The following is a 23,348-nucleotide window of genomic DNA, read 5'->3' on the forward strand; positions in this document are numbered from 1 at the left end:
GAATCTGTCTAACACCTTGAAAGCAACCTCATGATCCTTCCCAGAGGATAACCACCACCACCAGAAGCCACCACTGTTATGATTTCTGTCCCCATTGATTAATTTAGTTTTGTCTGTTCTTGAACTTAATATAAATGAACAATGCAGTATCTTTTTTTAAAATTTGACTTCTCTTGCTCAACATAATGCCTGTGGATTTATCCCTGGTTTTGCACATAAGAGTGATGTGGTTTTTGTTGATGGTATTGCTGTGTAGTAGTCTACTATATGAATTATACTATGATGTACTTATATCCATTTTTCTGTGGGCAATCATTTGAGTTGTTTCCAGTTTGGGATTATTTTAAATAAAACTGCTATGAACATTCTTGAATAGTCTTTTGGTGAACATATGAACTTATTTCTCGTAGTTAAATATCTAGGATAGAATTACTGTTTCATAAGATAGCAGTACATTTGTCCTAATAGATAATGTCAAAGACTTTCCCAAAGTGGTTGTACCAATTTTCACTTCTACTGGCATGCCAACTGTCACTTAAAAAGGTTGAAGCTGTTATGAGCATAAAATAGGTAATTAGGTGATAGCTATCATACATCATATTTTAGAGAGAGAGAAAGGATGGGAGAATGAGCATTTTATACAAGCTTTAAATATTCCTAAGAAAATTATTGTGAATGTTTTCTTGTTTATTCCTTTCCTAGAAATAATTAACTTATACAGCTGCATCTAGATCCAATCATAAACACTGAGAGAAAAGTCTGTATGCTATAATTTGTATATTTTCTGAATCATGCGATAGTCATCCTACATTTTCCAATTTAATACCCAAACATCGCTTTGCACATAAAATATAAACATATCATATTCCTTTATTTGAAACATTGCTCTAGCCTCTCTAATTAAATGAATGGAAAATTCATATTTTTGGATATACTACAAGCCCTTGACAATGTAGATTGTCACCAATTCAGATTAGATTTAAATTCTTTTAATCTACAGATAGAATATAAAGTTATTCCCCTGAATATCCTATGAGGTTTAATGAAATATTATACTCCATCATATCCCATCTGCCAAACTTCACCCCACCTCCCACCTCTCATTTTTCCATGCCCCATCTCTATGGTTGTGAATTCAAGCATATGTGTACCAATAGTGGAGAGGCAGAAGGGAAGGATATGAGTTTCATGTGAGGGCAGACAAGTTAATCACATACATGTTATGAAATCATGTAAGCTAAAATACTCACTACCTCCAAAAACAACTCAGTTGTCCTGGCCATGGCACCTGATATGTGTACCTTTACCTTTTATGTCTTCTACTGAAATGGAAGTTAAACTGAGTAGGGTAGAGTAATATACCAGGCTATTATTACAAAGTATTATAAAGTATTATAAGACTTAAATTAGATAATCAAATTATCCAGCAATCACCAAGCAAAGAGTCATAGAAAATATGAATAATTTTCGGTGAGAGAAAAAGAAATTCAGAAGTCGTGAACATCATTCCAAGTTAAAGTGCATCATGGTGGAAAGCACTGGAGGGAAAAAAGTCACTAAGTTTTTGGAATGAAAGACACCAAAGTTCCACTTGGACAAGTGGTATCCCTCTCTCTCTCTCTCTCTCTCTCTCTCTCTCTCTCTCTCTCTCTCTATCTTTATCTCTATCTCTCTTTATCTTTCTCTGTGTCTCTCAAGATATGGCTACATTTGCACAGCTAATTGCTAATTCTGACCTCTGGTCCCTCTTGAGTGAACACCATATACTCTTTTAAGAAATAGATAAGTTTCCTGCTTCATCCAAAAGTCAAGATAGTGGAAAATGGAACAGTAAGAATACACAGGCAGTTTTCCAGGACCTGCTCTTTTAACTACCCACACCTGTGCACAGGCAAGTTCAGCTCACCTGAATCAAAATATGGGCCTTGAAACCCCATCATTCAAGCCACAAGCTGTTGGAAGCCCTTGAAGACACCTAAGGAAGGTATCTTCCAGAGAACAAGGGGAAATTACTTTCTTTTCCCTCCTCATTCTGTTGCACCAAGCCCATGCCTGGTTGACTCATAAAAAGAACAGAGGAGTGAAGTCAGCAAGATGGCAGAATAGAAAGTCCCAACCCATATTCTCCCACTGAAACACAGATTGGACCAAAATACATTTGTGAGATTCCGGTTAGGAAGCTGAAGTTCCCCAGGTGAGCACAAAGCCAAGAACAGCTTCAATGAAACAGGTAATTAAGAATAATTTTACCTTACCACATCAGTCCCTCTCCAAGCTGACACAAATAAGTGCCAGGAGAGATGCTCTAGCTTATAATGACTCCCTCAGGAGGGAAAAAGAAAAGTGGAGCATGCATCCAATGCTCCAGCTTTCAGCTTGTCTTGCCTCATTTGCAGCACTGAAGGAACCAGAATCATTTGGATACCTGTGGACTGCTCAGAACAAATAAAAGTGGGAGGGTGGCTTGTTGTGGCTGGCATGGCTCAGCATGATCAGGAGAAGACACACAACCTGAGACTTCTCCCTCAGAAAGAGAAAAGAGTGGAGCATGTATCCAGCATTCTAGATTTTCAAAGTGCTGCCTGAAGGAATGATACTGGTCTTGCCTGACTAAGGGTGCTGACAGGGAACCAGCATACCTGGACACCTGATGACCACTGAGAACAAAGGAGTGGGAAACTTGTGGTTAGAGAACTAGAGAACTTGAAGTATTACAGACAGACACCAAAGGGACAGATACCAAAGGGAGTGAAAGATTATGAGCTCCTGAAAAAGAAACCAGTCTCTCTAATTAATGAATTGCTCACACAATTCCAGAGAAATCACATCCCTCCAAAAAAGGTTTCAGAATCTCTAGCCAGAGTGATTGCTGAGGGATTTCCCCTGTGCAAAGCCAGTTGGTAAAGACTGGGAGAGGTATCGGTTTTTTCAAATGTGTGAATCTTGAAACAAACTATGAGATACATGACCCAATCAAAGGAACAAAATAACTCTCCAGATACTGACCCTAAAGAAAGGGAGGTGTATTATCTGACAAAGAATTCAAAATAGACATCATAGGATGTTCTATGAGCTCAAGAAAATGATGCATCAACAAAGTGAGAAAGACAGAAAATGTAAAGGAGAACCAAACAGAAATTTTTGGAGGAGAAAATAATAATTGAACTGGAAAATTGACTAGAGGGGTTCAAAATCAGCCTTGATCAAGTAGAAGAAAGAATCAGCAGACTTGAAGACAGGTCCTTTGAAATTATCCAGGCAAAATTTTAAAGAATGACAAAGACTGAAGAAAGCCTACATGTCTTATGCCCACCATCAAGTAGACCAATATATAGATAATGGGAGCTGCAGAAGAAGAAGAAAGAAAGAAGCAAGCTTGTTTAAAGAAATAATAGCCAAAAACTTTTCAAATCTAGGAAAGGAAATGGACATCCAGATTAAAGAACTCAAAGATATCCACATCAAGACACATTACAATCAAATTGTCGAAAACCAAAGACAAAGAGAGAACTTTGAAAGCAGCAAGACAAAAGCAACTCATTATGTACAGGGCACCCCATGACACAATCACCAGATTTCTGAGTAGAAATCTCACAGGTCACAGGGGAAAGGGATAATATATTCAAAGTGCTCAAAGAAAAAAAACTGCCAACCAAAAATACTATATCTGGCAAAACTGTCCTTCAAAATAGAAAGAGAAATAAATACTTTCCCAGATTAAAAAAAGCTGAGGAAGTTTATTACCACTAGACCTGCCTAATAAGACATACTAAGGAAGTCCTTCAAATTGAAAGGAAAGACTATTAAACAGCAACACAGAAGCACTGGAAAGTATAAAACTTGCTGATAAAAGTAAATATATAGACAAACTCAGAATACTGTAATACTGTAACAGTGGTATTTAAATCATTTTTAATTCTGATACAGAAGTTAAAAGACTAAAGTATAAACTATGTGAAATTGTATTAATGAATACACAATATAAGAGGATGTAATTTGTGGCATCAATAAAAAAGTGTAAAGAGGGCAGGAATAACCAAAAATACAGAGCATTTGAAGTTATCAACTTAAAATAGATTGATATAACTATATGATGTTTTATGTAACCCCCATGGTAACCACAAAAAAAATACCTATAGAAGATATGCAAAAGTATATTTAAAAGGAAACAAAGCATGTCACTACAAAAAAATCAATGAAACACAGAAGACAGCAAGAGAGAAAAGAGCGATAAAAAAAAGCTGAGTCAGAAAACAATAAATGACAGTATTAAATACTTCCTTATCAGTAATTACTTCAGATGTGAATTGATTAAAATCCCCAATAAAAGGTATAGAGTAGCTAAGTGGACTTAAAAAAAAACAACAAGATCTATACTATCTGCAAGAAATTTACTTTAGAATTAAGGACACACACAGGATAAAAGCAAAGGGATGGAATAAGATACTCCATACAAATGCTAACCAAAAGAGAACAAAGGTGGTGACACTTATATTAGTCAAAAACTGTCAAAAGAGACAAAGAAGGACATTATACAATGAAAAATGGTCAATTCGCCAGCAAAACATAACAATTATAAATACATATGCACTCAACATTATAGCACCCAAATATATGAGGCAAACATTGACAAAACTGAAGGGATAAATAGACAGCAACACAATAATAGTAAGGGACTTGAATGCTCCACTTATAATAATGGATAGAACATCCAGACAGAAGATGTGTCTGCAAACAGATCTGGAAACAGAGAATTTGAACAACACTATAGACCAAATGGATCTAACAGACATATATAGAACAGCGACCCACCACCACCCACCACCACCACAGCAGCAGAATACATATTATTCTCAAGTACAAACAAAACTTCTCCAGCATAGATAACATGTTAGGTCAAAAAAAAAGTCTTAACAAATTTAAGAAGATTGAAATCATACGAGGTATATGTTCCAACCAAAATGGAATGAAACTAGAAATTAATGTCAGGAAGAAAACTGGAAAATTCACAAATATGTGGAAATTAAACAATATGCTCTTGAACAATCATTATGTCAAAGGGGATATTAGAAATTATCTTGAGATAAACAAAAACTAAAACACAACATACCAAAACTTATGGGATGCTGCAAAAGCAGCAGTAAGAAGGAAATTCATAGCAATAAAAATCTACATTAAAAAATAATAAAGATCTCAAATAAACAGCCTAACTTTACAAGTCAAAGAACTAAGAAAGAACAAACTAAGCTCAAATTAGAAGAAAGACTCTCAGATAAAGAAAGAAATCATTGCACATCACTTTTAGGCGGTCCTGAAATAAGCAGTGTATTGCAGAATACACCTCCGAGGAAACAATAGGTCCATGAAGATGAAATAATCTATGTGGGAACAAAGAGGTGGATAATATTTTGTACATCATGGATCAACCACAGTACAGTATAAAAGGGAATGATATTAGGAAATAGTAATCCTATATGCTAAACACCTCAAAGTAGAAGTTAACTATTTGTCCAAAACAAAAATGAATTTGTTAAATAATCAAACACAAATTATATGATTTGAAGAAGCTGCAATACAGCAATGCATTAATTTAGTGCATTAATCATAATCTAATACAGTACAAAAAGTCAAGTGCAAAAAAGCCCATATCTCCCACAAGTACAATTTCAAAAAGTACATTTTAAAAGATGTCTATTGTACAGTGAACATGCGAACTGAATAGACACAGACATTACTTACATTCTTTTTCTGAGTGTAGTTGAAGAAATATTTGGCAAGATTTCGAATTTGATTTTTTTTTTTACAGATCATACATTTTAGCTGAAAGAATTTTTACCCGTTTTCACACAGCAACTCTTTCATGTGTATTTTAAAAATTTTTATCTAGAGAGAATGCATTTACCAAAATACAGATCTATAGGAAAATTCTCTGAAGCAAATATTAAACAGACATATTTAATCAAATCTAAATTTTAGGATTAAGATGAATGGTAAGTGGGACTTCCCTGGTGGCTCAGTGGTTAAGAATCCACCTGCCAATGCAGGGGACACAGGTTTGAGCCCTAGTCCTGGAAGATCCCACATGCCACGGAGCAACTAAGTGCATGCACCACACTACTGAGCCTGCGCTCTAGAGCCTGCAAGCCACAACTACTGAGCCCATGAGCCACAACTACTGAAGTCCGCGTGACGAGAGCCTGTGCTCCTCAACAAGAGAAGCTACCACACCGCAACGAATAGTAGCCCCTAACCTAACGAAGAGTAGCTCACCGCAATTTGAGAAAGCCCGTGTGCAGCAACGAAGACTCAACGCAGCCATAAATAAATAAATAAATTTATAAAAAAAAGAAAAAAGGTGAATGGTAAGTGAAATTTCACCATGAAAATTCTATTTTAATAATAAAATATACCTAGCTTGAAAGCCAAAAATTTCTAACAACATATTAAAAATCTAAATCCCTTTGACCTGTTCAACACAACAAAAGTCAACACAGACTTACTGTTAGAGATTCATAAAAAGAATAACTGTAATGACCATTTGTACTTACTTGTTAGTACCTTTTTTAAAGTTTTATTAAAGAAAATGCTTAATCTTCTATGCTTTTTTTCTCTTTGTTTTGAAGTAGTTGTTTAATATTTCCATGCATTTTAAAAGAAATAATCCAAAAAGCTTTAAAATGTTTTTCTCTACCATACCTCCCAAATATGAAGAAAATGAAGGAATTAATTTGTTTTCTAAGCCACAATCATTTAGAAATTTTTCTATCAAATGTGAACCAACCTATTTGTATATTATTTTGTAGGCAAACTGGGAAAAAAGTATTTCCATCTACATGAACATTATTTTTAGATATATAGTATATTAAATGCCTATAATATTAAAAATAAAAGATATGAATAAATTATTCTTCCCCCAAAATAATGTGAACACACGCATGTCTATACACTAATAGGATTAATGTTTACCAAAAACTGGAACTTTCCCATGGGGACCTATCATACACATGAAGTCAGTTTTATGAAATGATATAAACATAATTGACTGGTAAGTACTATATTTTCAAATGTTCCCTCATTGCTGGTGGGAGTTTAAGTTTTTCTCATGTGGAATTTTTAACATTCTTCCAAAGTTTTAAAAATGTTAGTAATTTGATCTTTGTTTTCTGAAGAAATGATGACAGATTCCCATTCAGAATTAGGTAGAGGAATATTCACTGTTATTTGTATTAGAAAAACTTAGAAATAAACCAAACATACAAAAATGGAGAAATTAAATAGATTATCTTAAAAGATTTTCCACTATCATATTAAGAGTATTAAAATTATATACACAATAAGAGTATAAATAATATGAAAATAGAGTATGAAATTATATATACAATATTATCCTTATTTAGGCACATGAATAAACTCTCAGACACACTGAAATCAAAAAAAGAAAAGATTAGGATGAAAAAGACAAAAACTTGTTAACAGGAGTGATATGACCATGTGTGGTTTACATATATTTTAATTATTTAGGTGTTTTATTTTCTACCATCTCCACAATAAACATATTGTAATTGAAAAGAAAACACAAAATATTATATTTCCCAATTGTAGATTTTATAAGAAAGCAATTGTTTCTAAAAACAAAATTTATCCAGAAAAATATAGCACAAAAATGTGTGCTCACCTCATTTCTAACTTAAATAATTTGACATTAAATATAACCATCTTCCCCAGTTCCCAAATGAACAGGTTATACCAAAATGTAAGAAAGCATCATTATTACTGTTTCCACATTATATTAAGGCTTACCTTCACAAAGTTTCTGCTTCATCACCTCCCTTATTTTGGATATTGCAATATAGTCTTCCACATAAAACACGTAAGTAGATGAAGGCTTGTTGGCAATAGCTCTAAGTTCTGCGTCTTCTGTTTCTGAACCAACACCGATGGCAAATAGTGTTATTTTACTGTCTCTTGCTGCTTCTGCCACATCCTTGACTTCATCTTGGGATTTACCATCCGTAAGGACTACTGCCATCTTTGTCAGCAATCGTGAAGACTTGGCAAAAAGGTAATCAAGGGCAAACTGGATGGCCTTTCCAGTCTTTGTGTTTCCTCCCAAGTAGTGTATGGACTCCATAGCTGCCATCAAATTCTCTCCTGATTCGTGGCTCCCAAGGGGAATCTCCAGGACAGGGTAGTCACTATACTGAACCACTCCAACCTGAATAAACTTCGGTCCTATGTCAAAGTTTTTTGTGATATTGACAAGCCACTTTTTCACTATTTCAAAGTTTTCTGGGCCAACACTGTAAGAGCCATCCAAGATGAAAACTAAATCTGTTGGAGCAGTACGGCAACCTAAGTGAAAAAGAAAACCATCAGAGTATATGTGTTACATAAAAAACAAAAATTAGAGGTTTTAAATGAATGGATTTTTAATTAACCAGACAGGGGGAATCCTTTCACATGTATATACATAAAGTCGCCACAATGTATAGTTTAACTATCTTATAATTTTATACGTCAATTATACCTCAATAATGCTAAATTTTTTTAAAAAGATAATAGTAACCAGTTCATAAGAGCTTTGTGAAGATTAACTATGACACACTGACTAGCCTATGAAAATTCTTTATAAATGAGGGCTATGATTTTTGTTGATATTTTTTAATTAGCTTGTCTTAATATAAGTATTAATGATTCAGCTTTAAAAATAGGGAATAGGGACTTCCCTGGCGGTCCAGTGGTTAAGACTCTGCACTTCCACTGCAGGGGGCATGGGTTTGATCCCTGGTCCAGGAACTAAGGTCCCACATGCTGTGCCATGTGGCCAAATAAAAAAAAAATAAAAATAGGGAATAAAAAATGGATGCTGTATATGAATATGATATCTAGATAGCTCTGTAGGGGCAGGTATTACTATAAAGCAACATTTTATTGTATTTCTCCACTGAATAAATGAAAACAAAAAATTTTAATAAATGAATGATTTTCAGCTATAGACTAACATCATTGCTTTAAGTTATCAGTGAAATATGTTTAGTTCAATGCTAACCTGAAATATTTATAAAAATTTATGTAAACCAATGAATGGGGGTAAGAAATTATAAACAAACTTTCTGCTATCTTCAGGACAAAAGTAGCCAGCAAAGACCCACATTCTTGATATAGTTGAGAAAATGTAAATGAACCAAGGTTATGAAAGCAGTCACTCTTGCACTACATGCAAGATGAATGTTTAAAGGTCTGAATGCTCATCTTCAGTCACAAATGTAGCCAAAACAATAGCTCGTGTGAAGTGAATCTATGTTCAAGGGCATAAAGCTATTCCTTTCTCTGTAAAGATTCTTGTTTCAAGATACCAGGAAACATGAGATCAGCACAACTTAGAGTTCTACCAGGAAAAAAAAAAAGACTATCTGTGGTGTAAGTTATACCCAGACAAGTTCTAAGCACTTGTGAAAAGAAAAAAAAATCTTCTTTGCAGCCACTACGGAAAACAGTAAGGAGGTTCTTCAGAAAACTAAAAATAGAGTTACCATATGATCTAGCAATCCCACTGGGCATATATCTTTAATTCAAAAAGATACATGCACCCCTATGTTCATAGCAGCACTATTCACAATAGCCAAGACATGGAAAAAACCTAAATGTCTATCAAAAGATGAATGGATAAAGAAGATGTGGTTCATACATACAATGGAATATTACTCAGCCATTAAAAAGAATAAAATAATGCCATTTGCAGCAACATGGATGGATCTAGAGATTATCATACTAAGTGAAGTAAGTCAGAAGGAGAAAGACAAATACCATATGATATCAGTTATATGTGGAATCTAAAATATGGTACAAATGAGCTTATCTATGAAACAGAAACAGACTCACAGACATAGAGAACAGACCTGTGGTTGCCAAGGGGAAAGGGGAGTGGGGGAGGGATGGGCTGGGAGTTTGTGATAAGTAAATACAAACTATTATGTATAGAATGGATAAACAACAAGGTCCTACTGTATGGCACAGAGAACTATATTCAATATCCTATGATAAACTATAATGGAAAAGAATATTAAAAAGAATGTATACATATTTATAGCTGAATCACTTTGCTGTACAGCAGAAACTATCACAACATTGTAAATCAACTATACTTCAATAAAAAAAAGATTTCCTTAACTCTCTTTTCCACAGTACACAACATGCTTCTAACTCTATCTCATTCTTTCAGTATGTATATATTGAATACCTGTTGTGTTCTTGATATCATGCTAGGTACTGGCTTCAGACATACCTGAGATATCTCAAAAAGCTCCCAGCCTAGTTAAGATGGACAACTGGCTGGTTAGAGAAAGTACAAAGAATTATGAGAACATTGAGGAGAGGGTGGCAACCTAACTATGTCAAGCCAGGGGCAGTTTTGTTGGAAGGCTGAGATCAGAAAGCAGAGGTTTAACCAGGTCAAGAGGACAACATTCTAAACAAAGGGAGCAGCAAGTGCAAAGGTCCAGAGGAGAGAGACAGACATAGCCCCAAAGACAAACTGGTTTGTTTGGGTAATTCCAATGGTTTTGAAACTGCACTCCTTCTCGGGTAGGACTTGAACCCACCCACACCTCAGACTGGGACTTGAACCCATAATCCCTGACTAGGAGGGGACTCGAAACCACTGTCTTTGGATTAAAACCACTCACCTGGGGTCAGGACTTACTGAAGCTCAGGTTCTTCTGTCTCCTCACAGAAGAAATTCAGCGTGAGGCAAAGTGGAAGGCAAAGAGTGAGTTTATTGGCATAGGACACTTGTGAGAGATAAGCAGGCAGGCAAGGGAGCGCAACCCCAGGAACAAAGAGCCCCAGGAACAAAGAGGGCTACATTTTTATAATCAAAGAAAAAGTGGGGAGGGGAGAAGACCACCATCTTCCTCGTCCTTGGGCAGACGTCAAGACTCATATCACTAGTTCCTCCTTTGGCCCTATATGGTCTAACCAGGTCTAACTGCCATGGCACTATTTAAATCATATGTATATTAGCAAAAGTGTGGGGACATATACTAAAATATGGTAATTCATCTCAGGTTTGGGTATAATATCCCCTTTCACCTGGTTTCTTTCCCTTTTCACCTCTATTTCTGTCTTGGTTACATGCAGAAACGCTACTCTGCAAGGACTATTAACTCCCTGACTTCATGTAATAAGATTCAGAGCCCATATCTATTGTCTAGTATTTTAACTATCAGGGTTTGTGGCTTGAGTGTGCCTGGCACTTGGATGCACCTGGTCTTCCTTCAAGGTAGGGTAGATTGTTGCTAGGTTACTGGATTCTTTTCTTGAGTGGTCATTAGCTTACAAAGGTCTCCCAAACTCCCTTAAAATTCCCTTTCTGTCTTTAATCCCCTAGTGGGATTTCTAAACTGACTATTTAATTATCCTACTCTATCTCTATCAGTTTGAAGTGGCCAACAGGAAGGAACAGCTGTACTTGCTGCCTTCTTCTCTAACTTCTGTGCTCAAAGCAGCCAAAATACTACATGGGACAAGGATCCCATCCATGTCCTTGGACATGATGAGTTAGAAGAGGATGAGGTGAGTCACGGTAATGAGATAGCAAATTTTACATCCTGTGGTTTTACTCAGGTTAATGGTCTCCCTTAAGTAGTGTTTGGATGCCCAATTTAAAGTTATAATAAGGATGGTTTATTTTCTGTATATATTGCAAATAAGATATTATAATTGCAAGGATCAGTATCAGAGAAAAAAATGTTTGGTGACAATTAGTATTTCTGCAACTCCTTGGAGTAAATCAGTCAATCAACCAATCTCTCCCTCTCTTCACCTTCCTCACTTCCTCCTTTCCTCTCCTTCCTTTCCATTCTTTTCCTTATCTTTGTCCACTTGCATATTTGGGATGATGACAAAGCTCCTATGAAGAGGTCTCAGTTTCACCATTATCTCAACTCACCTATCACAGTAACTAGCAGAAGTAAACACCATTGTCAGGTGAACATGTAACACAGTCAAGAAGATAACACCCCAGGAAAAAAAATTGCCAAAACATGGGTTTGTCTCACAAATATAACTGTGATTATGACACCATCTTAAGATGCTATATGGCAGATGGTGTCTCAGTGCAGGGGGTGTGAGGGACACTATTCCAACAACCTCTGTCATGGTGACCACTGCCAGACGCCAGGGTAGGGATGGCAAAAATGGGATTCTGCCCAAATGCATATTTTCTAACCCAAGGGAATGAAGTTTTCCTGTTATTTTTGGAAGCTGAACAGGGATGACAGGGTTATGCTTTTATTGGGGTTTCGTGAGAGAGACAAAAGGACAGGAAGGTTGTGTTTGCAGGACTCTTCGAGGTTGCCCTTCCTCGATGCTATGAGGCTCGTTATTGCCTGAACCTGCGAGTGTTTGTGTGTCACTCGATTCAGTGGTTAGAAATTCTTACAGGGTTATTCTTGGCCCTTTCTACCCCTTTCCAGAGCCATGGGGCATATATTTCATAACTGCAAGGTTAGCCAAGAGCATGGACACAAAAGCAAGTACTGCCATTTACAAATTGCAGACAAAATACCACTCCAAGAAACCTCCTCCTCAGAGAGGTGAATCACCAGTGTCATAGGAAGGGAATGCACTGAGGATGAAAAGAAGTGTTCAAATACTAGTTACAGCTCCAACCAGATGTATGACACTATGCAAGGCCCATACATTTTATGCATCTCTTTTCCCACTCAAAAATCAAAGAGTATCTACCCCATAAGGTGCTTGGGTGGATTAAACAATAAAAGGGTTATGCAAACATTAAATATTATTTTTTTTAATTTTAAGCCAAGTTGAATCAAATTGTCAAATCATCTGATTTAACTGTTAGAGAAACCATAATTCATTTATAGTTAGGGGGTTTATGTTCATGAGTTTTAAAATATGCATATAAGCACACTTTTAAAAAGAAGTAGGCTATCTTTTTAAAAGTGTCTTTTTAAAAGTAGGATGGCCTACTTCTCTCATGCAAGCTTTCCTACAGGCAATCAGAATAACAGTCACCACTTACTGAATGTCACCATGCTAAGTCATTTATATGCATTATCTTATTAGCTTTATGAGATAAGCTCATAGGATGGTCCTGATAGCCATCCTGTGAAGGAGGTACTTTCTTTATCACCATATTATGAAGCTTATATAAATGGCTGAACATGGACTCAATACCAGAGTGTTTATTCCAAAGCCTGGGTCAATAAAATGCACTATTACCATAGAATTTTCTCAAAATGACTTCTGATAGCTTTTCCTCCTAGTTAATGTGTAACATAGCAATTCATTCATTTTAGGGAATCACAGCATCAAAGACAATAAGAATAAGATCCTTAAAGCCATTGCTAGAGCTCCTCTAATTTGATTTCCATAATTAATATGTTGATAACAAAAAGACAATGCTGATAGTTCTTACTTGATCTTATTTCCCCATCTTCAGCTAATACAGAATTCTGAAGAAGCAGGACCAAAATTATCCAAAGAAATGTAATATGGTGAGCCATGTTTCTGTTTTTGTTCTAATGTTTTGGTTTTAGAATTCCTAAAAAGAAAGAGAAAATAAAAAGAAAGTTAAATATATTAGAAAAATAAGACAAATACCTAACAATCATAAGTTTGAATTTTTAAATTGCAATACCCAGTCAAAGCACAGTTAATTTTTGCTAACCTTAAAATTAACTTATGTGCCCAAAATAACCACATTTCAAATATATAATACAAGACAACAATGAATGGGAGCTGAGGAAGAACGTGATAAGTTTCTAATTCATAATCATCTTGGAAAAGCAAAAACTTTTCTAAAACTTTAAGTTTTGCTCATAATATTTACTAGAATTCCCCTTTTAGCATAGCCTGCAGAGGGCTATCACATTCTTTTTATTATCTCAGTGGTAGCACATATCCTTCTTTTAAATGTGTATTTGCATTTAAGAAACACTCAAAGGGTATCTGGTAAAAAATATCTATAGGATAAAGCTGAATAATAGGATTTAATTTTTTTAATGGGCTGTATTATAAACATTAAGATCTATTTTATTTAATTCACCAACACTCAGTTGTGAGACTAATATGTTTTCTAAGTTAGTCCAAGGACTTCACTCCTGGTTAGAATGTGGAACATTGCCAAAGACTGTCACTCTCAACAATGAGAATATGTCAAATAAACTACAAAACTATAGGCTTTTAAAACCCAGCAGAAAAGACAGGGTTTAAAGAAACCTAAAAGAGCTAAATTCCAAAAGTTATTAATACTTTATAGGACAGAAAAGATTCAAGGCTGTTTTTGTCCCTAATAGAAAGGGAACCCTGTTCAGGAGGAGGAAGAATTTGCTACAGTACAGAAGCAACCAGTCAAAGCTGGAGTAACATATTAGAATCCCAAGGGGTCCCAGCCTCAGAGCAAGGATGCCCCTAGCCAGCAATTCTTCCCCAGGAGCCTTAATTGGGTACACGGAATAGACAAGTAATACAGAGTATATTGAAAGCAGTATAAAACAGTCTAGAGAGATCCTCTCCTTCCCTATCCCTGTTCAAGTCCCCAGGGAATTCCTCAAATACAAATCCTTGTCTTGCTGAGGGTTAGGGGAGAAGCCACAGAACTGAGAAAAGTCCCTCCAAGGTACTCCAGTCCTTCACTACAGTGGAGAGACATATCTCAAAAAGCAGAAAGGACAAAAGAGAAAAACAGAACTCAAATACAAAAAGCTGGAAACCTGACAAGCTGAGAGAAATCTCCCAAAGGTCTCCCAAAATATGAGAAGAAACAAAGTTTTATGTCTGATCAGGAGAAAAACACTCAATATAAGCAGATCCAGAGATTATCTAAACGTCAGAAGTATTAAGCAGGGTTTATAAAAAGGCTATGATGAACATGTTAAAGGATCTAATGAATGAGATGGACAATTGCAAAAATATGTGAAATTTCAAAAGAGGGATGGAAACTATTTTAAAAAAGATACAAGTGAAATGCTTGCAATCAAAATATATATCAAAAAAGGAATCATGCAGTGAGCATGCATACGTCAGAGGGAAAGATCAGTAAACTTGAAGATAAGTCAATAGAAAGTATCCAAAATGAAACCCAAGTCAGGGGAAGAGGGGTGAGAAACAAAAGGAACAGAGCATCTGAAATCCGTGGGACTGTATCAAGTGGTCTTGATTTAGCTTCTCAGATGGAAAGGAGAAAGTGAATGAAGAAATATTTTTAAATATAATGGCCAAGAATTTTCCAAATTGACAAAAGCTACCAACAATCAGATCAAACACACCCTAAGCAAAATACAAAGTAAGTCATACCTAGGTATATCATAATCAGTTGAAAGTCAAAATAAAAGAGTAAATTCTTAAAACAAACCAGAGAAAAAAAGACACATGACATATGGAGGAACAACAATAAGAATTTTAGATGGAAATTTCATGGTAATAAAATAGGCAATGGATCAGAAAGATATAAAAATCCTAAATATGTAGATATCTAATAATAAAGCTTCAGAATTCCTGAAGAAAAAATGGGGAAAAAAACTAAAGAAATAGACAAATTCAAATCATAATGTGAGATTTTAAACATCCACTTTTCAATGATTTTTGAAGTAGATAAAAAAAATTTAGTAACAGTGCAGAGATTTGAAAAACTTTATCATCCAACTTCACCTAGTTGACAATTCATAGAATGCTCCACCTAACAACAGCAGAATATATATTCTTTTGTAATGCATATGAAAGTCATCAAAATAGACCATATGCTGGAGAAAAAACAAGATTCAAATTCCAAAGAAATGAAATCATGCAGATTATGTTCTTTGACCTAAATGGTATTAATTAGAAAAGGAAGAAAATCCCAAAATCCTTGGAATTAACCAATATACTTCTAAATAATCTATGATTTAAAAAAATATCAGAGGGGAAATTTTTAAATATTTCAACTGATCAATAATTGTTTTAAAAAATCAAAATTTTATGATACAGTTAAAGTACTACTAAGAGAGAAATTTTGCCTTTAAAACCATATACTAGAAAAGAAGAAAAATGAAAAATCAATATTTAGGCTTCCACCTTAAGAAAATAGAGAAAGAACAACAAATTAAAACTAAAGAGTAAAAAGAAGAAAAAAAGAACAAAAATTATAATCAATGAGTTAGAAAATTGAAAAACAATAAAATTAAAGAGTTAATTCTTTGAACAAATAAATATGCTTATAAATCCTAGCAAGAATAATCAAGAAATAAGACAGAAAACATAAATTACCTAAGTCAATATTGAAACAGGAGATTCCACTACAGAGCCTACAGACCTTAAAAGGATAATAAGTAGACAGATGAAATGGACAAAGTCTTAAGATACACTATTTATTGAAACTGGTCTAAACTGAAATTATTAAAGAAATAGAATTTTTAACCAAAAATTTTCCCACAAAGAAAATTCCAGTGCCAGATAGTTTCACCAGTAATTTCTACAAACATTTAAGGAAAAAAATAATAATCAAACATTTTTATGAAATAACATTAAATGAAAATAGAAGAAGAGGGAACTCTTCTCAACTTTTAGTATGAGGCCAAAATAAAATGCTATGAAAAGTCTACAGCTTAGATCACATTAAGTGGTAAAAGACTGAATGCTTTTTCCCCCAAATCAGTAAAAAGTTAAGGATATATTCTCACATCACTTCTATTCAAAAACGTACAGGAAGTCCTAGCCAGTGCCATATTCAAAATAAGAAATAAAGACTATAAAGGAAGAAATAAAACTGTAATTATTTACAGACAACATGATTATCTACATAGAAATTTGAAATCTACCAAAACACTATTAGAACTAATAAGTGAATTTAGCAAGGTCACAGGACACAAGGTTAATAGTTTTTTTTTTAAGTGTTTCTATATAATAGCAACAAAATGGTGGGGGGGATATAATATATTCAATAGTACCAAAGCATCATAAACTTAGAAATAAAGTGAATGAAAAATGTGAAAGACCTCTACACTAAAATATATAATGCATTGTTGAGAGAAATTAAAGAAAGCAAATAAGTGGAGAAATCTATATTCATGGGTTAAAAGACTCAATATTGGTTCCATCTTTATCCTCAAATTGATCTAAGGATTCAACACAATCCTAATCAAAATCCCAGCAGATTTCTAAAAGAAACTGACAAACTCATTCTAAAATTCTTATAAAATGCAACTGATTTTGAATTAGAAGAACAATCTTCAATGAAGAAGAACAATCTGCATAAAAAACAAACATGATTGAGAAGAACTAAGTGAGAGACTTTATACTATCTGATTTTGACTTACAGTCATCTAGCTACAGGAATCAAGAAAGTGTGTATTGGTGTAGGGATAAATATATTAAATGGAACACAATAGAGTTCAGAAATAGACCCACACTTACATGGTCAGTTGATTTGCAATAAAAGTGTCAAGGTAATTGAATAGGAAAGGAAATTCAGTAAATGGTGCTGGATCAACGGGATAAACAATAAAATTAACCTTGATCCCATCTCATTCCATATGCAAAAATTAGACGAAGCATATATCTAAGTATAAAAGCTAAAACTATAAGGCTTCTAGAAGAAAACATGAGACTATTTCACAACCTTGGGATTAGGCAAAATTTCTTAGGACACAAAAAACACTATCAACTTTAAAAATAGATACACATTAGATTTCACCAAAATTAAAAGATACCATTAAGAAAACAAGTCAATATTCAGAATAAAATACTTACAAAAATGACTCTCATAAAGATTATATATTTTTAATACTCCTACAAATCAACAATAAAAAAGAAAACAATCCAATTTTTTAAATGAGTAAAGGTCTTCAACAGACTTTTTAAATTATTACTTAAGGAAATACAGAAATGGCCAATAAGCATATTAAATGGTCCTCATCATTAGTCATCAGAGAAGTGTATGCTAAAACCACAATAAGATCATTTCACACCCACTAAAATGGCCAAAATTAATTAAAATTAAAATGGCTCAAACAGTATCAAATGTTTATGAGGCTATGTGGAGAAATTGGAACTCATACATTTTTGGTCAGAGTGAAAAATGATGTAACCCCTTCAGAGAAGTGTTAGGTTCAGTTTCTTACAAAATTAAACTATGACTAGTAATCCTTCTGCTAAGTATATAACCTAGAGAAATGAAAACATGTGCCAACAAAAAAACTTTAACAGTGTTTATAGTAGTTTTATTCATAATAACTCCAAACTAAAAATAATTCAAATGCTATCCACAGAAAAATATTGGATAAACAAGTTGTGTGGTTATATTCACATAATGGAAGAGAGCAACAAAAAAATAACAAACTTTCTTTATACCCAACAACATGAATAACTTTAAATACATTCCATTTAATGAAAGGAGCCAAACACAAAAGAATACACAAAGCATGATTTCAGGTATACAGAGTCCCAAGATAGAAAACTAATCTGCAGTGTTAGAAATCAGGAAACATTTGCTCTTGATGGGAGAAGTCAACTGGAACGTGGTACAAATAAACTTATTGGGTGTTAGAAATAGTCTACATTTGCAGTGATGATATTGGTGTGCATAAATTTGTCTAAGGCCATTAGGCTGAAGGCTTAAAAACTATATAAACTGTTGTATATAATTTATATCTCAGTGAAAAACAGTAAGTCCAAAATCATCATTGTCAGTTTTTAAATTAGGCTGGCCCTCTGGACAAAGAGCTATAAAGGTCAAAAGATGTCAGTGAGAAGCATTTTTGATGAGTCATCACCAGGATGTACTTTTTTATGGCAACTATGTGTACTAATAAATACTGACTAATTTCCTCCCCAAAAGCCTCAAAATTGTTATTCTGCTCCTCTACAAAAAATATCCTCATTATTTCTATATAGTATCTAATTCCTTCAGAATCCTTGGGCTAAAGTGAATTGTTTACTTGTATTATATTCTAGATTGTATTATATTCTATATCATTAATGTAGACCATATGAAAAGGGCATTAAATAAATACTGCCACCATGTTACCTCACCACTGAAACATAACTCATATACTTCATAAATATATTTTACGGCTATTTAATTGTACATATGCTTATGCACGATGCATATAAACTGAGGCATATCAAGTTTTACCATTTACTTTAATCACCTGGGGAGCTTGTTAAACATATGGATGCCTTAGCCCTACCCATTAGCTTTAGATTGCAGGGCAAGGAAAGGGCCAAACATTTAAAATAAAATAAAGTAAAAAGCTTCCCATAGGCTAATGTCCACCAAAGTTCTAGAAATTCTGGTATAAGGCAATGAAGAAATGATAAGAAAAGAAAAAAAAAAAAAACTCCTATTCCCCCAGTAGAGAAGTAAGTTAGCAACCCCAAATAGGAAAGCATAACTCAGAGAATCTCTACAATCAAAAATTTCTAAAGATTGGCTACTCAGAGAGTAGTCAGGCAACCTTAGCATCCCCAATTTTCAAATGTTAATATGCATACAAATCTGTTAGAAATTCATTAAAATGCACATTCTGATTCAGTAGGTTTGGTTTACCACCTAAGATCGTTCATTTGAATGAAGGCCTCTAAGGAATATAGGAACATATGCCATCTTTCAACATAGAAAATTCTGTTTTGGAAAATTTTAACTTTTTAATGCTAAATAAAGAGCTCTTCGTGGATGACGAAAAAAGAAATTACTTTTAACAAAATGTAGGAATTTAAACTGAGCTCACCTGCTAATGAGGAATATATACTAGACTAACTATCCATCCACCAGGCAATCCAGATTATAGATTTAACACTGCTCCCAACCCACTATAATTTCATATCTTTCTTATAGTGTTCTAGTGTTCAAAAAAAAGGAGATGAAACTGGTGATCTGTAATCTTTCTTTCAACTACAGAGACAAGAATCCATATTCTACAGCCTCATAGGATTATTGTGATAAGGAACATTTACAATGTACAGTGTGTGAGACAACACTATGTCATTTAATCTCAGCAAGTGTTTGAGGAAAATAAGGCTGACTTAGAGAACACGGCTTGCCTCTAAGAAACAGACTCACAACTTACACTCAGGTTCTCTCACTCCAGAATTCTTTCCACTGTATTCATTCAATGACAAACATTTATCAAGTACCTATTATGTGACAGATACTCTTTTAGGTGCTGGGAATTCAGAAGTGACCCAGATAAGCTAGATAAGGAATCTGCTTTCATGGAGTTTATGTGCCAGGTTTTAAATATATGATTGAGTGAGATCATTTCAGATAGTAGTGGATGCTATAAAGTAATGAAAACAATAATGTAAACTTGGGCCAGGAGCAGAGGAAGAGCTGCTTTCAATTTGGAGCTCAGAGAAGGCATCTGAAAGGATGACCTGTGAGCTGACACTTGAAGGAATGTGAAGGAGCCATCCTTGCTAGGAACTGGGAACCAAACTTTCCTCTGTGGATGGAGCAAGTTTGCTTGTTCTAGGAACAGAAGGAAGGTCAGTGAAGGAGTGAGGGAGGAAGAGGAGGAAGGGCAGGAGCTGCAGGGAGGTAGCAGGACCCCATGAGGTATGTTACATTTTGAACTGTTTCCCTTAAATGCAAAGTGAATCCATGGAGGGTGTGAAGCAGTTGTGCATCATGATGAGGTTTTCACATTGAGTAGAGCATCCCACTTTCAAAATCAAAGAGCTGTCTAAAATTTAAGAATTAGTGGTTTCTCAGAGAAACGAGATCAATTGATAATTATCCTCTTTTAATTTTCATCTCTCTTCCATATCCTAAATTTATCTGTCATATCATATTCCACTGCCACTGTCACTAATATTTTATTAAAATCAAAAGAAATACTTGTAAGTCAATTTCTGAGAACAGTGGGTACAAATGAAAGCAACTTCCTTGTCTCCTTGCAATGAATGCATCTTTCATTGGGTCCACTGGCTGGAAAGGCATGGGAATTCACGTGAGGAGCCACCAGGAATGCATAAAAGCTTTGAAAACGAGGGACTGTCAGGAAAAATGCCATCTCAAAATGTGGTTGCTGAGCTTGGTTGTAAAACCTTCAAGTAAATTTGCAGACTAAAAATAGTCCCCTCTTGAGACACTAATACTCATGCTTCTTTATATGCTCTGTCTTTGAACTAAACTGTAAAATAGGAAAAGGTGGGGAAACTGAAACTCTGGTCCTCATATTTTTACACACACACACACACACACACACACACACACACACCCCTATTGTGTTCTATATTTTTAACATTAAGGTGGTAGGAGGAGGCATCAATTGGGACAGGTAGAATTGAGAAAGGCAAAATGCTGGCAAACCAGTGAAAGAATTAAGAATGGGTTCATGGAGGCTTCCAGGAAGATGGCGGAAGAGTAAGACGCGGAGATCACCTTCCTCCCCACAGATACACCAGAAATATATCTACACGTGGAACAACTCCTACAGAACACCTACTGAACGCTGGCAGAATACCTCAGAACTCCCAAAAGGCAAGAACCCCCCCACGTACCTGGGTAGGGCAAAAGAAAAAAGAAAAAACAGAGACAAAAGGATAGGAACCGGACATGCACCAGTGGGAGGGAGCTGTGAAGGAGGAAAGGTTTCCATACACTAGGAAGCCCCCTCACGGGCGGAGACTGCGGGTGGCGGAGGGGGAAAGCTTCAGGGCCGTGGCGGAGAACACAGCAACAGGGGTGCGGGGGGCAAAGAGGTGAGATTCCCGCATAGAGGATCGGTGCCAACCGGCACTCAGCAGCCCGAGAGGCTTGTCTGCTTACCGGCCGGGGCGGGCGGGGCTGGGAGCTGAGGCTCGGGCTTTGGTCGGAGTGCAGGGAGAGGACTGGGGTTGGCGGCGTGAACACAGCCTGCGGAGGGTTAGTGCACCACGGCTGGCCGGGAGGGAGTCCAGGTAAAAGTCTGGACCTGTCAAAGAGGCAAGAGACTTTTTCTTCCCTCTTTGTTTCCTGGTGCGTGAGGAGAGGGGATTAAGAGCGCTGCTTAAAGGAGCTCCAGAGACGGGCCTGAGTCGCGACTAAAAGCGCGGACCCCGGAGACAGGCATGAGACGCCAAGGCTGCTGCTGCCGCCACCAAGAAGCCTGTGTGCCAGCACAGGTCACTATCCACACCCCCCTTCCGGAGAGCCTGTGCAGCCCACCACTGCCAGGGTCCCGGGAACCAGGGACAACTCCCCTGGGAGAACGCATGGCGCGCCTCAGGCTGGTGCAACGTCACGCTGGCCTCTGCCACTGTAGGATCACCCCGCACTCCGTGCCCCTCCCTCCCCCCGGCCTGAGTGAGCTAAAGCCCCCGAGTCAGCTGATCCTTTAACCCCGTCCTGTGTGAGCGAAGAACAGAAGCCCTCCGACGACCTACATGCAGAGGTGGGGCCAAATCCAAAGCTGAGCCCCTGGGAGCTGTGAGAACAAAGAAGAGAAAGGGAAATCTCTCCTAGCAGCCTCAGAAACAGAGGATTAAAGCTCCACAATCAATCTGATGTACCCTGCATCTGTGGAATACATGAATAGACAACGAATCATCCCAAATTAAGGAGGTGGGCTTTGAGAGCAAGATTTATGATTTCTTCCCCTTTTCATTTTTTTATGAGTGTGTATGTGTATGCTTCTGTGTGAGATTTTGTCTGTATAGCTTTGCTTCCACCATTTGTCCGGGGGTTCTATCTGTCTGTTTTTGTTTTTTTTTTAATTTTTTTTCTTAATAATTACTTTTTATTTTAATATCTTTATTTTATTTTACTTTATCTTTGTTCTTTCTTTCCTTCCCTCCTTTAGACAATGAATCATCAAAAATTGAGGAGGTGGGCTTTGAGAGCAAGATTTATGATATTTTCCCCTTTTCCTCTTTTTGTGAGTGTGTATGTGCATGCTTCTATCTGAGATTTTTGTCTGTAGAGCTTTGCTTCCACCGTTTGTCCTAGGGCTCTATCTGTCCGTTTTTAAAATTTTTTTCTCTTAATAATTATATTTTTATTTTAATAACTTTATTATATTTTATCTTACTTTATTTTATTTAACTTTATCTTCTTTCTTTTTTCTTCCTTCTCTCCATCCTTCCTTCCTTCCTCCCTCCTTCCCTCCCTCCTTTCTTTCTTTCTTTCTTTCTATTTCTACTAATTCTTTCTTTCTACTTTTTCTACCTTTTATTCTGAGCCATGTGGATGAAAGGCTCTTGGTGCTGCAGCCAGGAGTCAGTGCTGTGCCTCTGAGGTGGGAGAGCCAACTTCAGGACACTGGTTCACAAGAGACCTCCCAGCTCCACAGAATATCAAATGGCGAAAATCTCCCAGAGATCTCCATCTCAACACCAGCACCCAGCTTCACTCAAAGACCAGCAAG

The 23,348-nt window shown here is 36.0% G+C and overlaps 1 protein-coding gene across 5 annotated transcripts in view; it reads right to left on the minus strand.

The window, feature by feature from the left end:
• COL21A1 (collagen type XXI alpha 1 chain) overlaps window positions 1-23,348 on the minus strand; it is a 186,406-nt gene that overhangs the window by 114,086 nt on the left and 48,972 nt on the right. For 3 of the 5 annotated variants that reach the window (XM_079934957.1, XM_079934956.1, XM_079934954.1), the window contains exons 1-2: window positions 13,442-15,321; window positions 7,801-8,352 (exon numbers count right to left, since the gene is read on the minus strand). In XM_079934957.1, the coding sequence (XP_079791083.1) occupies window positions 7,801-8,352; window positions 13,442-13,529 (640 nt within the window). In that variant the 5' untranslated portion in view covers window positions 13,530-15,321. Of the gene's footprint in view, window positions 1-7,800; window positions 8,353-13,441; window positions 15,322-23,348 lie in introns of those variants that run through there. The other 2 variants (XM_079934955.1, XM_079934960.1) reach the window with 2 other exon arrangements.

This window comes from Stenella coeruleoalba (genome assembly GCF_951394435.1).
Source record: "Stenella coeruleoalba genome assembly, chromosome: 10".
Taxonomy (NCBI): domain Eukaryota; kingdom Metazoa; phylum Chordata; class Mammalia; order Artiodactyla; family Delphinidae; genus Stenella; species Stenella coeruleoalba.